Raw genomic sequence first — 22541 nt, 5'->3', positions numbered from 1 at the left:
AGAAATTTACAAAACAAAATTACAAGTACTTTATACATAGTATACACACATACTTCGGGTAAAAAGTGTCCAACCTTGGCAAAGTAAGAATGGACACCATGTCTTTGGCAGTGTTTGGTTTGGTTTGGTTTGGTTTGTTTATTGAACATAAAACATATACAGTAATAATTTGACAGAAAATAAGGTAGATAAAAAAGTAAAAGAAAGAAATCAGTCTTCATTCAACACAGTTATTATGTTCAAGGGAGTAGGATGAAGTAAAAAAAACTTATCTAGTCCTACCCCGTTATGTGTTTATATCTACTAAATCATTTTTTAATCAATCAGAAAAGAAAAAGTAATAAGAAGTCTCCATTAAGGCCCATACTTTACCCTTAACCGTGATATTTTCACAACTTTTGGTTTGTATCGGGATTATATACATCCTCACCCTGGCACTCTTGTGTCAATTTTCTCTTGTATTCATAATGGATATTGCAATACCTTGCTCAGCATGACTGCCTCTCTTGGCATTCGCTAAACAGGGCTCACTCACGCTGTTTGTTTCTTTGACAACATTGCTTGCCACTTTTTTTTGGTTTTGTTTTAAAGAAGCGCGAGAGCAATCATAACATTTGCTAAAAATACCAACAGTTTCATTCAGTTTGCAACCCTGACTGATTTTGTTGCAGACATTTTAGTGGAAGAAGTGCATGTCAGCGGTGGATAAATATTCAATTTCGTTCAATTGAATTTGGTTGCAATTCTTTCTTTGAAATGGATCATGAATTATGAAGTTGATATGTTCCAAAAGAAAGAATTCCCAAAGCATTTAGAGAAAAAACATGATAGTTTAATTCCCACATAGTAAAGACATGTGGCCCACATTCGGCATGAAGCTGGCACAGGTGGCATTGCGTACTGACATAAGGCATGTGGGCCGAACATGCCCCAGGAGTGGGAAAAGAGGCAATGGCTTGACTCTGGCAAACGAGATGTGGGCCAGTTGTTGAGTCAAGTACGTGGCCCAGAAATCAATTTACAACTCTGGGCCACATATGGACTGACACTCTCGTGCCATCGTGCAGGCGTATGCGAAATTCTTTTACATTACACACACGCACGTAAAATGCACATGTACACATTCATGTATGTGCACGCTCGCTCGTGCACACACACAAATTCAACGTGGTATTTTATTTGTATTTTTTATGCTTTATTCAAGAACACAGATAGCCAAGGGAGACAAACAAACAGGAAAATAAACATATTCCACAAAAATATAACGCTCGGAGAAATACGGAGACAGTCTTTGAGCCTTTCGCGCTACGATTACAGGTTGTCCTTGGAAAAGTATGCAATATACTCCTGTTGGCACTTCCAACAAGTGAGGTGCGGAGAGAACAGTGGCTCATTTGCATGAGCTCCGCTTTTATTTTATGGAGGTCACAAAAATCTACGAGCTACTCTGAGCGTAATCAAGCCAGTTTGACATCATGTTATCGTTGGACTGTGTAGTTTCTGGCTAACTCGATAACTGAAAGCAATGTAGAGAATTAGAGCAATCTGAAAACCCCTCTCCCCCATCTCTTCATCTTGGCTAATAGCTAAAATATAAAGATTTAGTTGAAACACAGTACTTAAGCTCTTGAAACAGACAGGGCCATTTCACTAATATCAAATCGTCTCACAGAGCAAGCGACAATGGGATCAGCATAACAATAACAGATAGACATGCCCTTACTATTCATCTATTAAATATCTGGCACTTGTTATAATGGAGTGCCTCTGCAGAGATAACGAGTGCGACAGACTTCCACAGGAAAGAGGTTGGGGGTTGCTCCATTTTTTTTTCCTGTCACACAGCACAATACTGTATGTGCCACTTACACAAACTGTTTTACAACTGAGCAGTGTTAATGGCACTCAGGACATTGTTTTCAAATCTCACTGTTGGTCTAAATCCGGAGTCCTTCTGTGCTCTTGTAAATATTTAACAATATGAAAGGAGAAGATTGTCAATTTGAACCTTGCTTGGCAATTCATACATTTTCAAAATTGTGAGACGAGGTGATCTAAGAAGAATCAATAAAATTCTGACAATTCATATGTAATTACCAGTGAAGAATGACGATGCCTGTCTTGCTCTGTCCTCCACTCGTAGATCACCTCGCAATCATGTTTTGTTGATTCAGGGATATGAGCTTGGTAGAGAAAAATAGATCACCCCCCCACACCCCCCAAAAAAAACAAAAACAAAACAAAACCCAAAGACATAAGACAAGAGAAGTGTTCCATCAAGAATATTATGGGATGATTATCTGAAGACTGCCCTTTATTCACAAAGTACAATGTAGTAGGATGCTCTGTGATTGGGGGATAAGCTGCTTTGCTCATTAAATGGAGGACACATTATCTTGTTAACGATTCAATTACCATCTTGCAGTTTAAGGCATAACAGCGGCCTCATAATTAAAACCTCTCCAAAGGATTGCATTCACTCGTTGATTCATTTTATTCCTGTCTAGTTTTTTTGGCTTGTGGTTCCGATTGTGTGTGTGTGTTTTTTTTTTTGGTTTGGTTTGGTTTTGTTTTGCTTTTTTGCTCATTCACATCTATGTTTTCCCTCTGTACTTGAATCACTAGATCACGAGAGGATTGGTAAAGATTCGTCCTATGAACAAGAGGGAAAGGTCCAGTTTGTGATTGATGCGGTTTACGCCATGGCTCACGCTCTGCACAACATGCACAAAGATCTCTGCCTGGGGAAAGTTGGCCTCTGCTCCAAGATGGATACCATCAATGGCACGTTGCTGCTTAAATATATTCGAAATGTCAACTTCTCAGGTGTGTATTCATGAGATACCATGTATGAAAGTGCATTTGAGTGAATCTGAGGTTCATCAACATCTAGACATGTAGGTTTTTGTGAATATAGATTGGTCTCCAAATATCAGGCTGCTGAATTGAAATGATTTGGAATTATAGAAGGAAGTGACAAAACAATTTACAAGGTCGACAGTTACCCATGGGATGGTGCATGGTTGGCTCTTTTAGAGTGGGTTAGATTTTCAGACCTAAGCGGACTTAATTGGGTTGGGGGGAAGAAACTGTGGTCTCGAACAATGCAGTCAGCTTTATTTTTATTTATTTATTTATTTAAAAAATAGTTCGAGTGCCCCTAGTGTTTACAGCAGTAACTTCTCCACCATGATGAATACTGAGAGGAACTTGATGGGGCCTCATTTTCAAAATCAAATATTGTTCATCTGAGCCTGAGTGACCTTATTCCAGCTGTCGTGCGTGCTCTGTTGTCAAAAGTATGACAATACAATGAACCTGTTGAATCATTTGAACAAGTAGCACCCAAGTGATCGAGTGGAAAGCATGAAAAAATGCGAGCAGAGTTTGCACAGCCTGCCCATGTAAAAATTAGCAGTTTACATGTAGTTGCTAATAACTAGCCGTCAGCCATCGGATGAAAGCAGCAATCAATCGTGTCCCATTTACAAGTAGCAATGATGCTAACGCCGAATGTAGGATCGTAACATTAAAAATGCTGATCTTTACATTATAAGATGTATTTATTGTTCCTAATTGGACCATTGCTAAGTGGTTCACTGTGTTCTTGTAATATACATTTGTTGTTCATTAGAATGAGACTGTTTGAAAGAAATGAATCTTAATCAAATGTTGAATTAGTCTATAATTATCTTTGTTGTCAGTACCAGTGCATTAAAACTGGCAATTTTAAAGCAATGAAAAGAGAATGTTGGTCGGTCCGCGAACAGCATGTACTTGTCTCAACCGGTCCGTGACACAAAGAGGTTTGGGGACCACTGCTGTAGGTCTCCAAATACTATGGCATGAAACTAAAATAACCTCGAACAAGATTGTGTCATAGAATCAAACTTCTGCCTGTTCTATTCAATGAATACGGTTTCATGAATATTGTTCATATCATATCATTACAAGTTCCAATGCTGACAAAATGCTAATATCAACATGATCCTGTGTATTTTGGGAGTTGTCAATAGGCGCTGACTAAAGGAAATGAGAAACCAAGCTACATCACCAATATTGTGTTTATATGTATTAATGCACAAGCTTGAGATGTATCCAACACGATCCTGATGGATGTGATGCCTGATTTTGCACTGAATTGCTACTGACGTCCTTAGAGCCATTTACAGCAGAATATTGTCTTTTATGGGACAACATTGTAATTTCCCAATAAGGCAGTAAAGCACTGCAAGATTTTATATTTGCTATAACATTCACACTTAAAGTTGTTATTGCTGCCAGGCCTGATTTAACATTGTTGTAACTGGATGAAGCACCCCGGATCATTGTAGCATGGACATCAGAGTGTGTAGCTCAGAATTTACTGGAAGAAATGAAACACATTTAAAGAGGCCGTATTTGCATAGACGGGTGCATAAATGTCATGATCGGAAGGGATTGTTAAATGACTTCTCCGCACAGTTCTTAAACCAGCCTTACATGCTAGAAGATGCTACCGAAAGGTCTTTTTACAGACGTGGAGGTTGATCGCTGTAACATAATCTTTTGTGCTCTGACTTCACCATTCTCAGATGCTCAAGAAGGGGAAGAGACCTCAAAGTGGTAATTAAAATCAGTGCTGTCGTTTGTCTGCACTCTGAGGACAACCTTGAGGATAACAAGCGATGGGGCAATAAGCGGAATGAAGGCGTGTGAATTGATATGGGAACATGAGCAGACAGCTGTGTGGCCCCTTGTCAAATAAGCAGGACAACCGAGCTGTCAACATCCATTTGGCCCTTTCATTAACTCTCTAACAGCTCTGCAGGGTACTATAATCTCTGGGCATTACAACAAGGGATTTCCGATTTGCACATCACTGGGATTGGACATTAAACAAAAGGCGCACAATTACAATAACCCATTTTTGTTTTGTTTTTGTGTCATCTGCAGGAATCGCTAGCACGCCGGTGGTCTTCAACGTGAACGGAGATGCTCCCGGCCGCTATGAAATCTACCAATACCAGATCAAATATAACACCACAGAGTATAAAATCATTGGCCATTGGACCGACCATCTGCACTTGGATGTAGGGATCTCTTTCTTTAATACAATACATGCTGATTTATATAGCGCTTTCACAACAGCGGCAGCTGTAACCAAGCGCTTTACAAAACAGTTAACATAAAGTAAAATAATAAACACAACACATAACATAAAACATGGACAGTCGTGCAGTCCTAACCACTTTTGCGTCACACGCTTTGTTGTTTGAAGCAGTTTGAGATGAAAGAGGAGAGAATCAAAGTGTCCTTTAACCAGTGGATCATAGACGTCATGCTCAAAATGTGCACACGTCGGCTACAAGCTAAGTTTCAAAGACAACAAGAAGCTGTAGCATCCATTGACGAAAAAAGAGATTGGTTCACTTCTCCTGTCCCATGGAAATCCATTTCAATTCCAAGCGGCGACTCATGGTTCCAAATACGCATCGGCGCTCTTCGCCAACGCTCCTCTCTCCTCATCCTCAACTTCAGCGGCCATCCATCCAGCCGCACCAACGCCAACTGTCCAACAGCGCTGACATAGCCACTGAACAAATCGGGGTTGTGACAAATGCTGCCCATTACTGGCGCAAAAAACACAAGCGCCCCAGGTCTGTCCAGCACCGACAGTCGATGGCGCCGACATTCCTCCCAATCAAAATCTGTGCTGGTACAGGCGTGCTGCCGAGAAGGCGCAACCACAAAGCACAGATACTGCTCCTTTGACGAATGTCGTGCCCAAAAAGCGCTGAAAACAGTCCATATCAGGTCCACACAATGAAACAACAAACAACGTGACAAAACAAAAGACAAAAACAGCAAAAAAGAACAAAAAAGCAAGGCTCTTGAAGAGCACTTGCCGAAGGCTGCCTACTCGGGCACCATCTCAGAATGAAATAAAAACGAAGCATAATGAAAAACCCCAAACGACCCTCTTATAATCCTGCTCCGGGTCCGTCTGTCTTCACCTATGTTCTAAAAATGCCTGAAGACCAGTTTAGGGTACACACCACCTTTTGCTGAAAGTCTTGTGAAGAGGACATTGATGCTTGCGTTGGCTGACCGCCCGCCTGTAGTTTCACAATACAATTTAAGATATAAAGTCTTTAAAAAGGAAAGACTTAAACTGACTCACCATCTTAACTATGGACAAGCAGTATAGAAAACCCATGTTGTGGTGGTCGTCTCAAGGTTTCTGGTGATCTTAAAAGTCAGGGACAAACAACATTTACTTGAACGTGGTGAAAAGGCAAGTCAAGCTCTTAGCATTGATTTCGTTTTAACGATTGGCATCGTCAGTGCAATAAAATTCCACTTTATTCCTACGCAAAACTTCTGTATCAGCAATGTCGCATATGCTAACATCAAACTACCACAGGAACAATGAGGATTGCTCATATGAATCATTTATACTCAACCCCGCAGGTACTCTATTTTTGTTGCGGCACACAGCATAGGTACAGTATTCTCCTGAATTATTGCAGACATCAAGGTCCTGTGTTTCGTTTGCGCACTGATCAACTTACCCAGCATTGCCTGGAAGAACGCTCCTACCAAAATCGTGAATGCCGTGTGAAGAAGTGAAAAACAATAACTCTAATCTTTATTATATCTTTGTAGTTGTAGATCTCAATTTCCCATTTACGTGGTGCACTGACACTATCAAAAGTCATTTTGCTTGGGGAGGATTGGCCCTCCCTGGTTATCGATTCGAGTAGGCAACCTTTTAAAGGATAAAGATTAGGCTAGTGACTGAATGCAACCATGAAACGTGATACTGCTAAATTACTCATCATTAGTATGGAGCATCACATAATGGCTAACCTCTATTTACTTCTGTTTATCTCGAGTAACTTTTCCATCGAAGTTAGTCAATTTATTGTTCACATTCACCACGTCCAAGTCGGTAATGTTGTCATGAGTGCAGGATGAGTGCAGGTATGAACAATTATTTTAACTTGTGAACATCTGAAAATGTTTGTAAACCCAGGGTAGCAAACGCTGGCTCCTCAAGAGCCATACCCTGCCTGTTTTAGATCCCGCCCTACTCCAACACACCTGATTCAAATGATCAGCTCATCGGCATGCTCTGTTGAAGCCTGAAATGATCCCGATCAATTGAATCAGGTGTGTTGGAGTAGGGAAAACAGGCAGGATATGGCACTCCAGGAACCAGAGTTCCCTACCCCTCTTTTGACCATGGACCCACAGAAACCATCACAATGATTTACTTTGGTTTTTTTTCAGCAGGGATGAGGGGTTGTGGAGGTTTTCATTTTTGGTCTTACTTGTGTTGAACATTTGAGCTTTCACATAAATATGCATGTTGCAGAACTTCATGGCAAACTATAGATGGTGTACTGTAAAACATCAACACATTCATTAATGGCAACCTTCACACACTTTGAATGTGGCATTTGGTGATGTGTTTTATTATAGACAATCAAGAATAAGGACGTTTGACTGCATTTTCTTTTTTTTTTAACCAACTGAATGGGATTTATTTTTTCTCGCATCACCCTTTTCTTGTGAACTGCAAGCACCAAGCTGAAGTTCGCAGTGGTACACGGTGAAAACCTCTTTCGTGTTTACAGGCTTGGTGTGTCATGGGATACATCGGCATTACGTATTCCCAAACCAAACTGTATGCCGTTACATTGACAGAAAAAAACCCTAATCAGATTACAGGCACATTTATTAAAATTTGGGATTATTGTGCAGGATTACTTTGGTATTTGTTTTGTTTCATTAATTTATTGACTTTTATATTCCTTTAGGATTATGGTACGTGCTCACTACATTTTTAACAGTAACTAGAAACTCAGTCTGAATATCTTGAAAGAAACCCTCCCAACCCTGACTGTTTGGTATCAGAAGTATACCTATGAGGTCTTCCCAAAATGTTACCAATGACAAATTAAATAAATAGGATTGCTCGCGCAACAAAATGGTTGCCCCTTAATCATAATAAACACTGATAGTATGCAGTCAATAGGTAACTTAAGTGAGGTCATACAATTATAATAATGATCAAAGTAGAAGATACGTCATGCTATAAAAGTGATGATTTCTGTTAATTCTTGTGGGTTTTTTTTTTTCCATCCATCCTCCAACAGACAGATGAGATGCGGTGGCCAGGTGAAACGCAAGAAGTGCCCTCCTCCATTTGCAGCCAGCCCTGCCGCGCTGGCCAGCGCAAGAAAACTGTGAAAGGAATTCCGTGTTGCTGGCACTGTGAGAATTGTGACGGCTACCAGTACCAGGCAGACACTTACACATGCAAGATGTGCCGCTTCGACCTTCGGCCCAACGACAACCACACCGGCTGCATTCCCATTCCCATTGTCAAGCTGGAATGGAGCTCGCCATGGGCTGTCATCCCTGTCCTTATCGCAGTCCTGGGCATCATGGCAACCGTGTTCGTGGTTGTTACCTTTGTGCGCTACAACGACACGCCCATTGTTAAGGCGTTAGGTCGAGAACTGAGCTACGTGCTTCTGACGGGCATCTTCTTGTGCTATGCCACAACATTCCTCATGATCTCCGCCCCTGATGTGTTCATATGTTCGCTGCGCAGGATCTTCCTGGGCCTGGGTATGAGTATCAGCTATGCAGCCCTGCTCACCAAGACTAATCGTATCTACAGAATTTTTGAGCAAGGCAAGATGTCAGTCAGCGCCCCTCGCTTCATCTCCCCAGCCTCACAGTTAGTCATCACATTCAGCCTGATTTCAGTGCAACTCCTCGGTGTGTGTATCTGGTTTGGCGTCGACCCGTCACAAGCCATCATCGACTACGAAGACCAGCGTACAGCTAATCCTGATATGGCCCGCGGAGTTTTAAAATGCGACATATCGGACCTTTCACTCATCTGTCTGTTGGGATACAGCATGCTGCTCATGGTCACCTGCACAGTTTATGCCATCAAGACCAGAGGCGTTCCGGAGACGTTCAACGAGGCCAAACCTATCGGCTTCACCATGTACACCACTTGCATAGTCTGGCTTGCCTTTATCCCCATCTTCTTTGGCACTTCACAATCAGCGGAAAAGGTGAATTTGAAAGAAGCAAATCACCCCAAGAATACCTCAAATCATTTTTTATGACCAATCTTAGTCTAGAAACTGCACACGGCTGCTACTTTGACTTGCACATGTTGGAAGTCAGTGTCCTACTTGAGTTGTATTTCCTGTGTGCCTCCTCATGAAGAAAATGGCCACTTGAGTATTTTTCGTCGTATGTGTCAGATGGGTGTTGTGCCGCTCGCCATTGTGTTCGTGAGTCAGCGGGTCCAAACTTTGCCGCAGGGATCACAGTGGTCATGTGAGGATAATTCCAGGAATCTGTCTGTTGTGTATTTCAGATTTAACTAAAAAGTCTGATTAACACCTTTATGCCTTCATATGAACCATACAGTATAAGCCAGGGGTGCCCACACTTTTTGGACCGAAGAACTACTTTTCGATCAATTAACCTCCCGGGATCTACCATTACCGGCACGCGCGCGCGCGCACACACATGCACGCACGCACGCCATGAGAAACGGCCTGAAACTGAGGCATGCGATGCACCTTTGCAGCCTGTTAACTATCGTAGCTCACACGTACCATTTTCAAGTGCTTCCCTGGGCCCTCCTAGATTCCTATTATTTGCCCGTGCCCTCGGTGAATTGTACATGAAGCAAACTCTGAATGAGAATAATGACGATCAAAGATAGACAGCAACAGCTCTGATTGCAGACTGCTGAGCGCTAACAACCTCTGGTGACATAATCACGCGCCATCGTAAATTCAAGATTTACCTGCTTTTTTTATATTTTTAAAACATTTTTTGGTGAAAATGAGACTGATTAGGGTGCAGCACATATTAACACAAAAAATATATTAACACGTACAAAGACACACAACTGGTTTTGTTTTGTTTTTCTCCCCAACACTCCTCGGATCTACTAGGGACCTGTCTTACATCTACCGGTAGATCAGGATCGACCAAATGGGCACCCCTGGTATAAGCAGTTTCTTAACATGTGTCACCCAAAGTAGAAACTGAAAAAGGTGTTCCATCACAATAATATATAATAATAACCCTTATTTATCCATAAAAAAACTATAGAGCCCTTATTATATGGCCACTTCACTTGATGTTCTTTGTGGCTGTTGGAAGTGCTTTGAGTTCCACTGAGGGAGAGAGCTGTCTGCATTCAGGCATTTCAAAAGACTTGCACATTCGCACAGCTTGTGAGGGAAAACGTGCAGCCAAGATACTCACCATCGTCCCGCAAAAAAAAAAAAATCTGGATTGGGATGCATTCAAGTGGAAAGAATCATATCAATCGTTGAACAATTTTAACTGACTGTACATTTCAATGATACCTTGAAATATTGTGCAACGCGAGTCTATAGTACAGAAACATGTTTGGCAGATGCCTTATGAGCGAAGAAAGCGATTCGGTTTGGAACAAAGTGTAGAATTGTTCATTTTGTATCTGTGAATTGTTCCCTCTCCAAGTGCATGGAACAGATAGACAATCATATCGACACGTCAGGGAAAATTGATGTTGAATGGTCTCGACTCCCTTCACGGTGACTCTGGTCTGTGCTGCCTTGGCTTTACCCCTGGCCAATGTGTAATCTTCTCAGCAGATTACAGCACTGCCGTTCCACCATGGAACAATGTTGATGAACCACGATGACTCATCACTTGCAGTTTGTATTGACAGCTTACCTGACCAACATCTACTGGCCCGCTCGAACTCTAACTAATGGATCAGCATTCACACAGCCACAACATTTGCTACACTGATCTTTATGCATCTCTGTGTGTTACGTTTCGGACAAGCCGAATTAAGTTTGGACCTCCAAAGTGTAGACGTCAACAAGGTCTCCGTTGCAAAAATATGTTTTTAATACAAAAATCGCCACGACTAAGAGATAACATAAAGCGCTGGTCAAAACAAGGACCAGAGGGCCCAAAAACAAACAACAATAAGCGCTTGCACAAAAGGCAAGTGAGGAAAATAAGGACCGCAAAGACAAACAAAAACAATGTAACAAAATACACGCAAGAGAAAGCCAAATTACAAAATAAAATTCAATACTTACAAAACCATTGGTACCGAGAGTTCAAAAGCGAAACGCGACGAGATCTATAGGAAGAATAGTCTATGAGCATGGAAACAGCAAGGCATAAACAATACTCCGACAACCAGAAGACAGATTGCGGGTGCTTAAATACACAGTTCCGTAATTGACAGATTGGCAGCAGGTGTGCAGCCAGTAAGTCCGCTCAGTCTGCCACCTGCTGGCCAGGCCCAGAACAGGAACATGACACTGTGGCTGTGACAAAATTAAATGCACAAAAAAAAAAAACTCACAGAGAGCCAAATAAAAACGAGCTTACATTACCTGTGTACAGGCAGTATATTTTCTACATGTCATTAGATCGTGCAGTCTTATCGACTGTATCTTGTCGGTGTTTGCCGATTGTATTGCTATGTCCAAAGAACGACTGTGTGTCTTACAAACACATTCCTGTTAGACATATGTGTGATGATGCATGACTGCAACAATCACTGTATTTTCAGCTCTAACACGGCTGTAAAAAAAAAAAAAAAAAAAAAATATATATATATATATATATATATATATATATATATATATATATATATATATAAATGAACAAGCTATACAATTTAGAGGATTGAGCTAATCCCATGCCGAACAACGAATGCATTTCCTCTCACCCGAAAACTTGAAGAATGAAGGATTTCTCACATTAGGCAAAGCATTTCAAACATTTTAGTAGGTACAAATAAACCTACACACTTTGAAAAGTCATGCCCCCCTCTTTATTCATTTGTATTCTTACAAGCATTCCATTATATTTGGATTGACTTGATGTCTGTACCTGCTGTATTTTTCAAACCCTTTGTCAACTCCACAATTCCCCTGCAAATGCAAGGTGGACATAACACACCAGAATTCAAGAAAAAAAGTGTTTATCTCTGCTTTCTTTTGTAGCCTGTAGCTATGTTTCTGACTCCCAGCTGGGTTCTGCAGCTGGCACTGGCCTTAGTGAGCAAAAAGTCCTCATACTGTGGCCTAAACCCTCAAGGCAGAAACAAATATTGAAATGTCTATGCAGAAACTGCATAGACAACCATCAATGGAGGCTTCTACTTGGTGCACATCATTTATTTCATAAATAAATAAATGACGAATTTTGTGGATTGTTGCGTGATGGAGCACTCACTGAGCACCTGAATTAAAAGAAACCACTTTTATGACATAAGGGCTGTCAGAAAACTACCAGGACTGGTGTAACAAAAGATCCGACAAAACGTTTTCCTCTTCAATATGGACCAGACGATCAACCAATCATGTTCATCAGTTCCTGTCTGACCTGGCTGGAATTTGTTTTAATTCCTTGTTCCCAAGCCCAAGAAGAATCCTTGCTGGAGAGTGTGGCAAAGAAGGTTGGAAAGGTGTGTGATACACCAGGGGGATTACATTGATGGGGAAAACTTGTGGTTTGTAGTTTGAATTTGAAATACAGTATTTCCTTTGTGACACCTGTCTTTGGAAAGTTTCTGACAGAACTTTTATGTGGTAAAGAAGTGAGAACACTGTGACTGGCCTCATGCAATTAAGATAAGATATCCTTTATTTGTCCCACACTGGGGAAATGTACAGCAATTGACACTAATGCCGATGGATTGGATATTTTTTAAACATGTACCGTCATACCTCAACTAATAATACTTGTGTATGTTATGTCTCTTCTATAATGCAGATGTACATCCAGACCACAACTTTGACCATCTCTGTCAGCCTCAGTGCATCCGTCTCTCTGGGAATGCTTTACATGCCCAAGGTCTACGTGGTTCTCTTTCACCCAGAGCAGAACGTACCAAAGCGCAAGCGCAGCCTGAAGGCTGTGGTCACTGCAGCCACCATGTCGAACAAGTTCAACCCAAAAGGTGGTCTGAGGCCCAATGGGGAGGCAAAGTCAGAACTCTGTGAAAGTCTGGAAACACAAGGTTGGTCTTGCTCACCCACACAAAGTAAATCATTGTGACAGCTTTGAATGTCCAATGATGTTATTATGTATAAAACACGCGATGGAGTCTAGTAAGGTGCCAATAATTAATGGCTGTTAAAGATAAAGAGCATTAAACAATATGTTAACTAAGGAATAGATTAAGAGAAATCTGATAAAATGTTCGTGAGCTCTTCGCATTCTTCATGGTCTTCAAGGTATTTTTGAAAACATGTATTACAGTGAGGAAAAGTAATGCACAATTTTCTGCCAAGCGGAATGAAAAATCTTAATGTGGATCAGCAATTTGGACACACTTAAGACAATCGTGATAAAATGCAAAAATAAATGGGGTGTTAAATGTATTTATTTTTTGTCACAAAATAAAATCTTCAAGTCCAGATGATTACATTGTGTGTAGCCGCTTGACAAAATAAGATTGAATAAATTCAATGCACTATATTTATCAGTCTATGAAATATTGTGTGAAGGGTCCAAAATTTATTTCCATGAAGAGCTGTACATGACATGTTCTTCCATTACGGAAATACGGTAATGTGTTGCAATGTTAATTAGAACAAAGTAGGATTTCTTGATTTACCTTAAAATGTTGCCCGTGGATGATTACTCCAAAGTCCTGATTTTATTCACTGACAAACTCAACTGTGTGAAATATTACGTAGCGTCCTGCGATAAAAAAGCATGTGTCCACACATATACGTGTGTAGCTATGCCTTTTTGCAACCTCAGTGTGCAGTTGGACCAGCGATTCTGTGTAAATGCTGACACTGTGCCTTGAACGGGGTAAGCTAACCACTGCTCTGTATGTCTGTGTCAGACTGTGTTGAGGAAGGGGAGCCTTGTGAATGATCTTAGGCTCTCAGGTAACTCACTGAATTCTCCTAATGGTGACCAATTTTGCGTTTCTGCTGATGTTCACTAACACTGTGCACGCACACAAGCGAAAACACAGCATAAGACACAATGGGCAGCATTCAAGCACCATTTGGGCTCCGAAGGCGTGCGAACCTCCGGTTACGTAGTCTTCACTCCCAGCAATGACTCTTTAAAATACACTCACAATCTGCTGAAATGATGTCAAGTTACCATAAAGGAATTATTTGCTCCAGTTATCCAAGTATCGGCGAAGGGATCAAAGCACCGTGTCTTATTTAATGAGCTATTTTCTGTATCACAGTACAGAGCACAGCTTCATGACTCGCCGGGGCGCCGAGCAAGAAAGACTTCCTTCATGGTTCGATTCCATGTTGCAATAGTTCAATTGTCTCACCGAATGTCGAAACGTTCTCCTTTGTAGTTCCGGTTGAGTTTGTCTTTAAAAGTCACAACTTCGGAGGGTGTTTGCACCTTGAAAAGCACCAGCTTTGAACTATAGAATATCCATCCATCAATCCATTTTCTGATCCCAGCTGTACTTGTGTAGTAGGCGGGGTACACCCTGAACCGGTTGCCAGCCAACCGCAGGCCACACAGAGACAGACAGCCATTCGCACTCACACTCACACTTCAGGACAATTTCGAGTGTTCAGTCAGCCTGCCCATACATGTTTTTGGAATGTGGGAGGAAACCAGAGTAGCCAGAGAAAACCCACGCAGGCACGGGGAGAACATGCAAACCCCTCACAGGAAGGCCAGAGCTGGAATTGAACCCAGTACCTCTGCACTGTGAGGTTGATGCGCTAACCACTCGCCCACTATAGAATATAACAATTTTTAAAAAAACAGCGTTAACACAATTTGAAAGAATGACTTTACTTTGCTACAGAGGGCGTCCTAGTCTAAACGAAAGCAGGAAGCTCGTACACCTGTATTTACCTCCAGAAATACGTAATGAGCTGCTGTGCACAGAGTCCATTCTCCTGACCTCTTCATTGATCAGCACACGCCAACATTGACGACAATCCTGGTGTGCGATGCTTCCAAACAGCCAGCCCGCTGATGTGTGAACATGGCGCCAGTCTATCTTCTGCTTTGTGTTTTCTTTATCTTGGCCTCACAGCCCATAAATATTCAAATAACACCCATTCATCAATGCTCTTGTTGGAGGAAATGCTTTAGATGAAATGGCTCCAATTTCGCCTCTATTCAGCGTGCTGCTGACACTGGAAACATTACATCGCCTTGTCTGTGGTGCCACTGGCCTGACGCTGGCACTCCACTATTTTCTGCCTGGATTCACCCTATCTGACATTCAATCCGCTGCGCGGGCTGATTGGTGCGGCGATTCCCACCACCGAGCATGCTCACTGGAAACGGTCTGATTGTGACAAACGGAACGTATTTTCTCCAAGTCTCACAAGTTGGACTCACAGGACACACGTGATTGCATGAGTCGATAGCATGTCAAAGAGCGATCCTGTTATCAAGCACTTAAAGTGCCATGGTGGATTCCATGAATTGTGATCAACAATATGAATATACTGTATGCTGTATCTTTTATGAACACAAATTTCTAATACAGCATTGAGATAGAAAGAGGATCGTTAGGTTCAGGCGACCTCTTTTGAAATCCTTCTTATCGCTACGAGCATTGTAGCATCTTTAATATCCATTAAAAAGGTGGGGAAAGGGCAAACTTGACTTTCCTGTCTTCACTTGATGAAGTCATCCATAAATAGAAGTTGTCAACCAGGACAGCTACCAGTGTTCCCAAGATTGCCATTTAATGCCAATTCCCACTTCAACCAATGAGCATTTGTAACCACGTCTTTCTTGTTGTAACTCCTCTGCAGGGCTGGCCTCCAAGCAGACGTACATCAGCTACAGTAACCATGCCATCTAAGGGGGAGCCGAGTGTGGGCCTGGGGAGAGAGCGATCTGCTGAAGCACAGAGGAAAGCTGGGATTGAAAGAATGCCATATTTTTTCTACACCAAAAAAATGCCACTTAATCGGAAATGAGTCAAATGCCAGCAAGTGATGAGGGATGAAAAGACGGGACCATTCATTTTCCCCTTCTCTTAGAAACACCGCAATGGGTTGTGATGTTTCCAGACGCAGGATGAATGCACCACCTGAAATCAACAGTATGTTTTCTTTCAGAGGTCAATGGCACACGTTTCAGGCATGGGCTGAGCCATTAGACTTATTCAAAACGTTAGTTGGTGTGGGATGGAGCTATGCTTGTTTTTGCTGTTGAACTGCTGGTAAATGGTAATGGAGTTGCTACTCGTCAAACTGGACATGCCTTTCAAGAGGTTGAGTATTGCAACATGAACAAACCACATCTGGCAACAAGCAAACAAACAAGCAAAAAAATCACTCAGTGATTCTGATTTATTTTTGTTTTCTAGCAGTGTTTCATAATTATGTCAACATCTGCATCATTTTTTTGGACAAGCCTAGTGTACAGTCCCAGAGCATGCTTGTGGTTGCATCATGTCCGTGTACTGTGCTGTGTTGTCAATGGAATGCGATGTGTCATGATTATCATTAACAGTAGAGACCATGAGCCAACCTCTGTTACCTAAACAGAAAAAAACAACACAGAAGGTATGAAAAACATCCAGACTTTAATGGCCCTTATTTATCATCCACAAACTGAGGCAGTTGGATGAAAAGCTAGAACTAGGAAGCATGGTTACTTCCACGTATTTGTTTTAAGTCACGATTTATTTAGTTGGCTTTTTTTACAGAACAAATTTGGTATTCCACCCCACTCCCACACAGGATTTTGGAAACTGTTACTGGTATTGACAATAATCGAGATTTAGGCTATTTATATACCATATTTTCCGCACGATAATGTGCTTCAGACGATAAGGCACTCCTTCTATGAATGGCCTATTTTAAAACTGTTTTCATATTTAGGGTGCATCCCATTTTAAGGTGCATAGAATAGATGCTACAATAGTAGCTGATATTGTGTTATGTATCCACTAGATAGAGCTACACTAAAGGGAATACAATACAGGTTTGTTGTATACAGTAAAGCGCTTTCACAACCACTGCAGTTGTAACAATGCACTTTAGAGAACATTTAAAATAATACGGCCGAGAAATCCGAATATTGATCCATATATAAGACGCATGGGATTATGAGGCCGCACTGTGGCCTTTAGAGAAAATCGAATGCTTTTAGGTGCGCCTTTTAGTGCGGAAAATATGGTACTTAAGCATCATTTGGATGAAAAAATATACTGTTTTTACAGGTTGTCATTCTGCAGCTTGATAAATAAGAGCCATTACCTTCATTTGGTGCTCTGATCTTTCATCTTCCATGGACCATTCATGGTGTTGTACGCTTTGCATAATGAGTGCGTGCATTCTGTTCAAACACACTAGGAAGAGCTCAGTGTACAAAACATCAATGTGTAAACTCCGTTTCTGTCTTCAGTTTCTTGTTCTCCTTCAGTATTTCTCGTAAAAAGAGCAACTCTGGAAATTGTCACACTAAATCTTATCCTGAGCGGTGCAGAATATGTCTGTTGCATGTAAAAAAATGTAAGTCATGTCAATAACTTGATATTGAGGTCTGATGTCCAGGTGGAAAATCATTGCAGAGAATTCTAAGTCATCAATACATTTGGTTCAATCAAAAATTCTTGCAGCGCCCAGCTTGAACAAAAGTTCTAAGATATTGCTGCAAATGTATTTTTTCCACCATTCGGATTAAGTATTTTTTTGTGGGAAAAGTGTTTGTCTAAATCAGGGGTGTCAAACATACTATTGCTGCAAATGTATTTTTTCCACCATTCGGATTAAGTATTTTTTGTGGGAAAAGTGTTTGTCTAAATCAGGGGTGTCAAACATGCGGTCCGCGGGCCGGTACCGGTGCCCAAGGAGGTTCGAACAGGCCCACACAATCATTGAAAAGTGAAAAAAATGCATAAAAGACATGAGATGAATATTCTAATAAGGTGCAATTCATGGAGCATCCGCTAGATCACTGTTTTCATTAGAGTAGAAGACCCAACACAGCAGACGCGATTAAGGATGTGAATACTTTATTCTTTACACATTTAATAGCACTCTCCTTAGATTGTATGGTGTAGGGAGGGATTAAATTTAGATTTTATATGCACATGTTAAAATGGTTTTAAAATTCCTTTCTTTAAAAATCTCATTTAATCTTAAAATTTATTACTGTACTATATTTTTCAATACCAATTACTTGTTGTTGTACAATTAAATGTTGTGCCTTTTACAATCAGTGGGATCAGTTGCAATGGATATGTGTTAATGAAAAAATAAAGATAAGATATCCTATATTTGTCCCACACTGGGACAAATTGACACTAATTGCAAGGGAAATCTAAGGTGCTTCATGAAATGTTTTGTAAAAGATATGTTCATTACATTTTGACATTTTCCGAATATTCTTTGCTTTTTTAGACCAAAACGAAGGAAAGACATATTATTTTGGTTATTTATGGCAGAATATGGTATATTTTTAATGGTCCGGCCCACTTGACATCTCCCGAGGCCGCATGTGACCCACAATGGGAAATGAGTTTGACACCCCTGGTGTAAATGAACACAATTGCATTTTTTTGAGTCACAATACCGCTTTTTATTTTTCTAAAACACTGTATGTGTTACAAAATAGAATATGTTAAAAAGTGATGAGTGAAAATACTGTCAGTGGCAAGTAAATGTACAGTATGTTTACAAGTGGTTTGATCATGTTTGGTTGATGTACAGGAATTATTTTTAAAAAAGGAAAAAAATAAATACAGTGCCTGGATATTTATGAATTATCTATAGAAAAGAATACAGATGTGTAGAGCATGCTCATTTTTATACGAGATGTTTCTAATAAAAACACTTTTTCTAATTATGTGTTGATTTGCTTCTTCACACGTTTTAAACAATTTCAAAGTATTCTTCTTCTTATTCTTCTTCTTATTATTAGCATATCTGTGGGTTGTTACGCAGGCACAAAGGCCCAAATATATCTTCATTTTTCACAATTATAAACAGCGCTTTTTGCTTTTGGTTTGTTCCCACCTGCATCATGAACGTGTTGAGCAAGATTCCGGACACTGATACATTCCACTTTATGAAACCATCACTGTGGACTGTGACAATGACCTCCCAGGTAGGTTGTTTACATGCTGTAGTGTGATGGTAGAAAGATGTTTCGTTCGCATTAAGGGCATTATTGGATTTTTCAATAAGCGGTCACGTGTTTTGATCAAGCGGAAACCAGTATTGATCTTGTGATGGTTCAACGGCTTTGATGTGCATCCTTGAACAAAACTAGAAGAAAAAAAATCCCCGTGGTACTTTAACGAAAATATGTCATTGTGGTCATTATTGTAGATTTGTGACCAGGATGAAATTGGCACCTGAGTAATCACTGTGTGTTGTAATTTACCTAATGTAAAGCGGTGTACTGCATATATTCACACACACGCGCACACACACACACACACACACACACACACACAATATTCATTAGTCTCTTTCTCTCATAAAAAATGGACTTCCAATTGAGGTTTTCCAAAAGCAATTTACCATGCACAATATAAAAATAAATAAAAAGTGCGTCATGAAGCTTCATTTTGACATCACTCCTGATTTCACAGACTTCATAAAAATTAAGTAGGAAGTGGCCTTCTCCGATCAAACTCTGTAATATACAGTACATATGACCACCTCAATTCCATCGACACGCATTCCCATAAAGAAGCACAGTCTGAGGTCAGATTCAAGACTCGTGTGGTTTAGGTCCCCTCTGTGCAACAGTGGACCAGCCTAACAACCAATGCAAAGTCCACCCAACCAGTCTACATGTGCTTTGTGGACTTGGAGAATGCGTTCAACTGTGTCTGTCATGGATTTCTGTGGGATGTGCGTCATGAGAATAAGGTTGTGAACCCCCACTATGACACAGTATAGGCTGTTAGTCTCCGTATGTCCGCATTGTTTGGTCCGTGCTGCCGGCCGGCAGTACAATAAATCAGATTCACTTCCGCCAAGGCTGCCCTTTGTCACCAATTCAGTTTCTAGGGGCTGGCCTCGGCCTTCCTCAAACAGAAGTATAGTACCATCTAATATTGCAAACCCTATGTTTAGAGTGTTAACATCCAAATCCCTCTTGTGCAAATTATTAAATATCGTGCAAAATAACATTTAGGGAATACAGTACAAGGTTTTCTCCTTATAAAATATCACTTTAATAATTCCACTCTACAGTACATCTTAAGCAGAGTAGACATGTTGGGGTTTTTTTCCCCACTAGGAAAGCATTAAATGTAGTGTGCGGTTTCAGTTTCTCTGCGAAGACTCCAGCGGGATGCTTGTGGACTCACTTTACCTTTGCTGCGCTCCATTGCCTCATAAAATACAGTGTGTGGAACGAATGAGGTCACAAGCACACTTTGGCTGTCCTGCAGAGGTCATGCATTTTTGGGTCGTTCTCTGTATTTTTTGTACCCTAAATGGAAGAACATAACGTCTCCTATGTTTTGCACATAAAGGAATGATAGAGGGGATGATCATACGTATTCACAATCATAAACATTTTAGTTGACAAAAGGAAGCAGTGGCAGATCCCTCCTGCAATCGATAAAAGATATGATTATGTCTGAGTGCTTCAGATTTCCATTGCAGAATATGAATTGGGGAAACGTGTTACTCTATGCTGCGACAATGGAATGATAAAGTAAAAGTGTGCAAGGAGTTGGCATTTTCTGGGTTGCACAATGAATCATATTGACAACACATCTGCTGTATTGCGGCCTATTACAACATAGTTATGTAAGAAATTCAATTTTGTCCAAAAAAAGGTAGCAGTCTTTAACAAGTATTCCTGCTAATCTTGACTGTGTCATCTCAGAGTAAGAGTCAAAGAGTCATGTGCAGCTTTATGAGTGCGTCACGTGCTTCAAGATTGGAGTGTCATCATGTCTATTTGCAGCACGTCATTGACAGAATATCTAATCTTGTAACAGGGTGGTACAAGCACATGTGCTTTAACTGCCTATGGGTAAATTTCAGAAGGCACGAGGACGATTGATAGTGCCCGTCCTTTACATATCGCCATCCTTGGTGTTGAGCCTCTTATGTGATCCTTGACACATCGAGACTGATACCTGCTGTGAAGGATTGGTTGCTCAAGCAATTCTTGCAGGGATCACCCCCCTCTGAGTATCACTTTGTTTGAACTAGAGCATCTGTCTACGCTTCTTTATAAAAGGCTAAAAGGTCTTGTGTATCACAGGGTGACACTTTTTATTTCAGCATTACCTTTGAAAGACCAGTTTACTGCCATTCTTGACAACAAGTGGAGGGCTTTATGAGCATGCTCCATCAAACAATCAAATGCATGACTGTGCATTCACAAGTCTGATTACTGCAATTCAACTCGGCTCATAAACTATCCTCCAAACTTTGAAATTACTCGGGCATAAAACCCATTATGCGGAACAGCAGCCCCTATCCTGGACCCTAAATTATTGGAATAGAATTCCTGACAGCACACTGGAACCCAATCCAGAGGATCTACTCTATAATGAAAGTTTAATCAGCAGACTACTTTGAAATGACAGAAACACTGCACGCGGAACGAGTGAGGGCATTTGTGCCGCAAAACATAGCTTGTTTATGTTTACGCATTGGCTTTTAATAGTACAGTCTAACGCAGTGTTTCTTAGCCTTCTTAGAGCTACCGAACCCAACCAGTTAATATGCACATTCACCGAACCCTTCACTAGTGAAAAAGAAATAAATGGTTTTTTTTTTACAAATTCAAGATATGAAAAAAACATGTATTAGAACAGAAAAAAGTAAATAAAATTTCAAGACACGATCATACTTTTTTTTTTAATTGTACGACGTACTAACACGGCAGTCACACGTTTACTACTAAGCAAAATAAATTTCTCACACCACTGATTGGATCTATGTAATGTAATCATCTGCAGCCAGCGATGGTCAAGCGCGTCATAAATAACTGTTTGATTGAACTTGGGTTCGATCAAACCCTGGTTAAGAACCACTGGTCTAAAGTTAGTCTGCAAGGAAGACACAGTAAGTTTGCATTAGTGCTCAAATCCCCACTGCCAGAACCTCAAAGGAGAAAATGTATTGATATTGGAGCACATGTACAGGACTGTGCACAACTAACAATAAATGCATGAAGAGGTTCATTTTGGCAGATCAATCTCAAGACTCAAAAGAATCACTTCATATGCCGCCCATTAGCATAACATTAGTTTTCATCCTCCCCTGTTTTTATGCATCGCACGGCCCATCTTAACGAACATCTTAACTGACAAAGCAGAATCTCTAATTCATTCATCAACTATTTGTAATTGCATCTGTAATGACAAACTGAAAACAAAGGCACCAATGTAAACAGCCATCCGTGGTGTCAATTGCTCATGTTGACAGCAGTTTGGTTTCTATGACAGGCTGTCGATCAAATATTTACATTGCCAGACAGGATGGCACAAAATTAAAAGCTGCTATTTTTAAATATTAAAGTCAGCATGTGCAGTCTTGCTTTAC

The 22541-nt window shown here is 40.7% G+C and overlaps 1 protein-coding gene across 2 annotated transcripts in view; it reads left to right on the top strand.

The window, feature by feature from the left end:
• LOC127595584 (metabotropic glutamate receptor 4-like) overlaps positions 1 to 18435 on the top strand; it is a 135995-nt gene extending 117560 nt beyond the window's left edge. For both annotated transcript variants that reach the window (XM_052057199.1, XM_052057200.1), the window contains exons 7-11: positions 2626 to 2826; positions 4936 to 5072; positions 8145 to 9080; positions 12820 to 13066; positions 15819 to 18435. In XM_052057199.1, coding sequence (XP_051913159.1) covers positions 2626 to 2826; positions 4936 to 5072; positions 8145 to 9080; positions 12820 to 13066; positions 15819 to 15868 — 1571 coding nt within the window. In that variant the 3' untranslated portion in view covers positions 15869 to 18435. The remainder of the gene's footprint in view (positions 1 to 2625; positions 2827 to 4935; positions 5073 to 8144; positions 9081 to 12819; positions 13067 to 15818) is intronic.
• The last annotated feature ends 4106 nt before the right edge of the window (positions 18436 to 22541 follow it).

Source organism: Hippocampus zosterae, chromosome 2, assembly GCF_025434085.1.
Source record: "Hippocampus zosterae strain Florida chromosome 2, ASM2543408v3, whole genome shotgun sequence".
Classification (NCBI taxonomy): domain Eukaryota; kingdom Metazoa; phylum Chordata; class Actinopteri; order Syngnathiformes; family Syngnathidae; genus Hippocampus; species Hippocampus zosterae.
The sequence above is the reverse complement of the archived record's forward strand: the minus strand, read 5'-3'. Positions and strand labels throughout refer to the sequence as shown.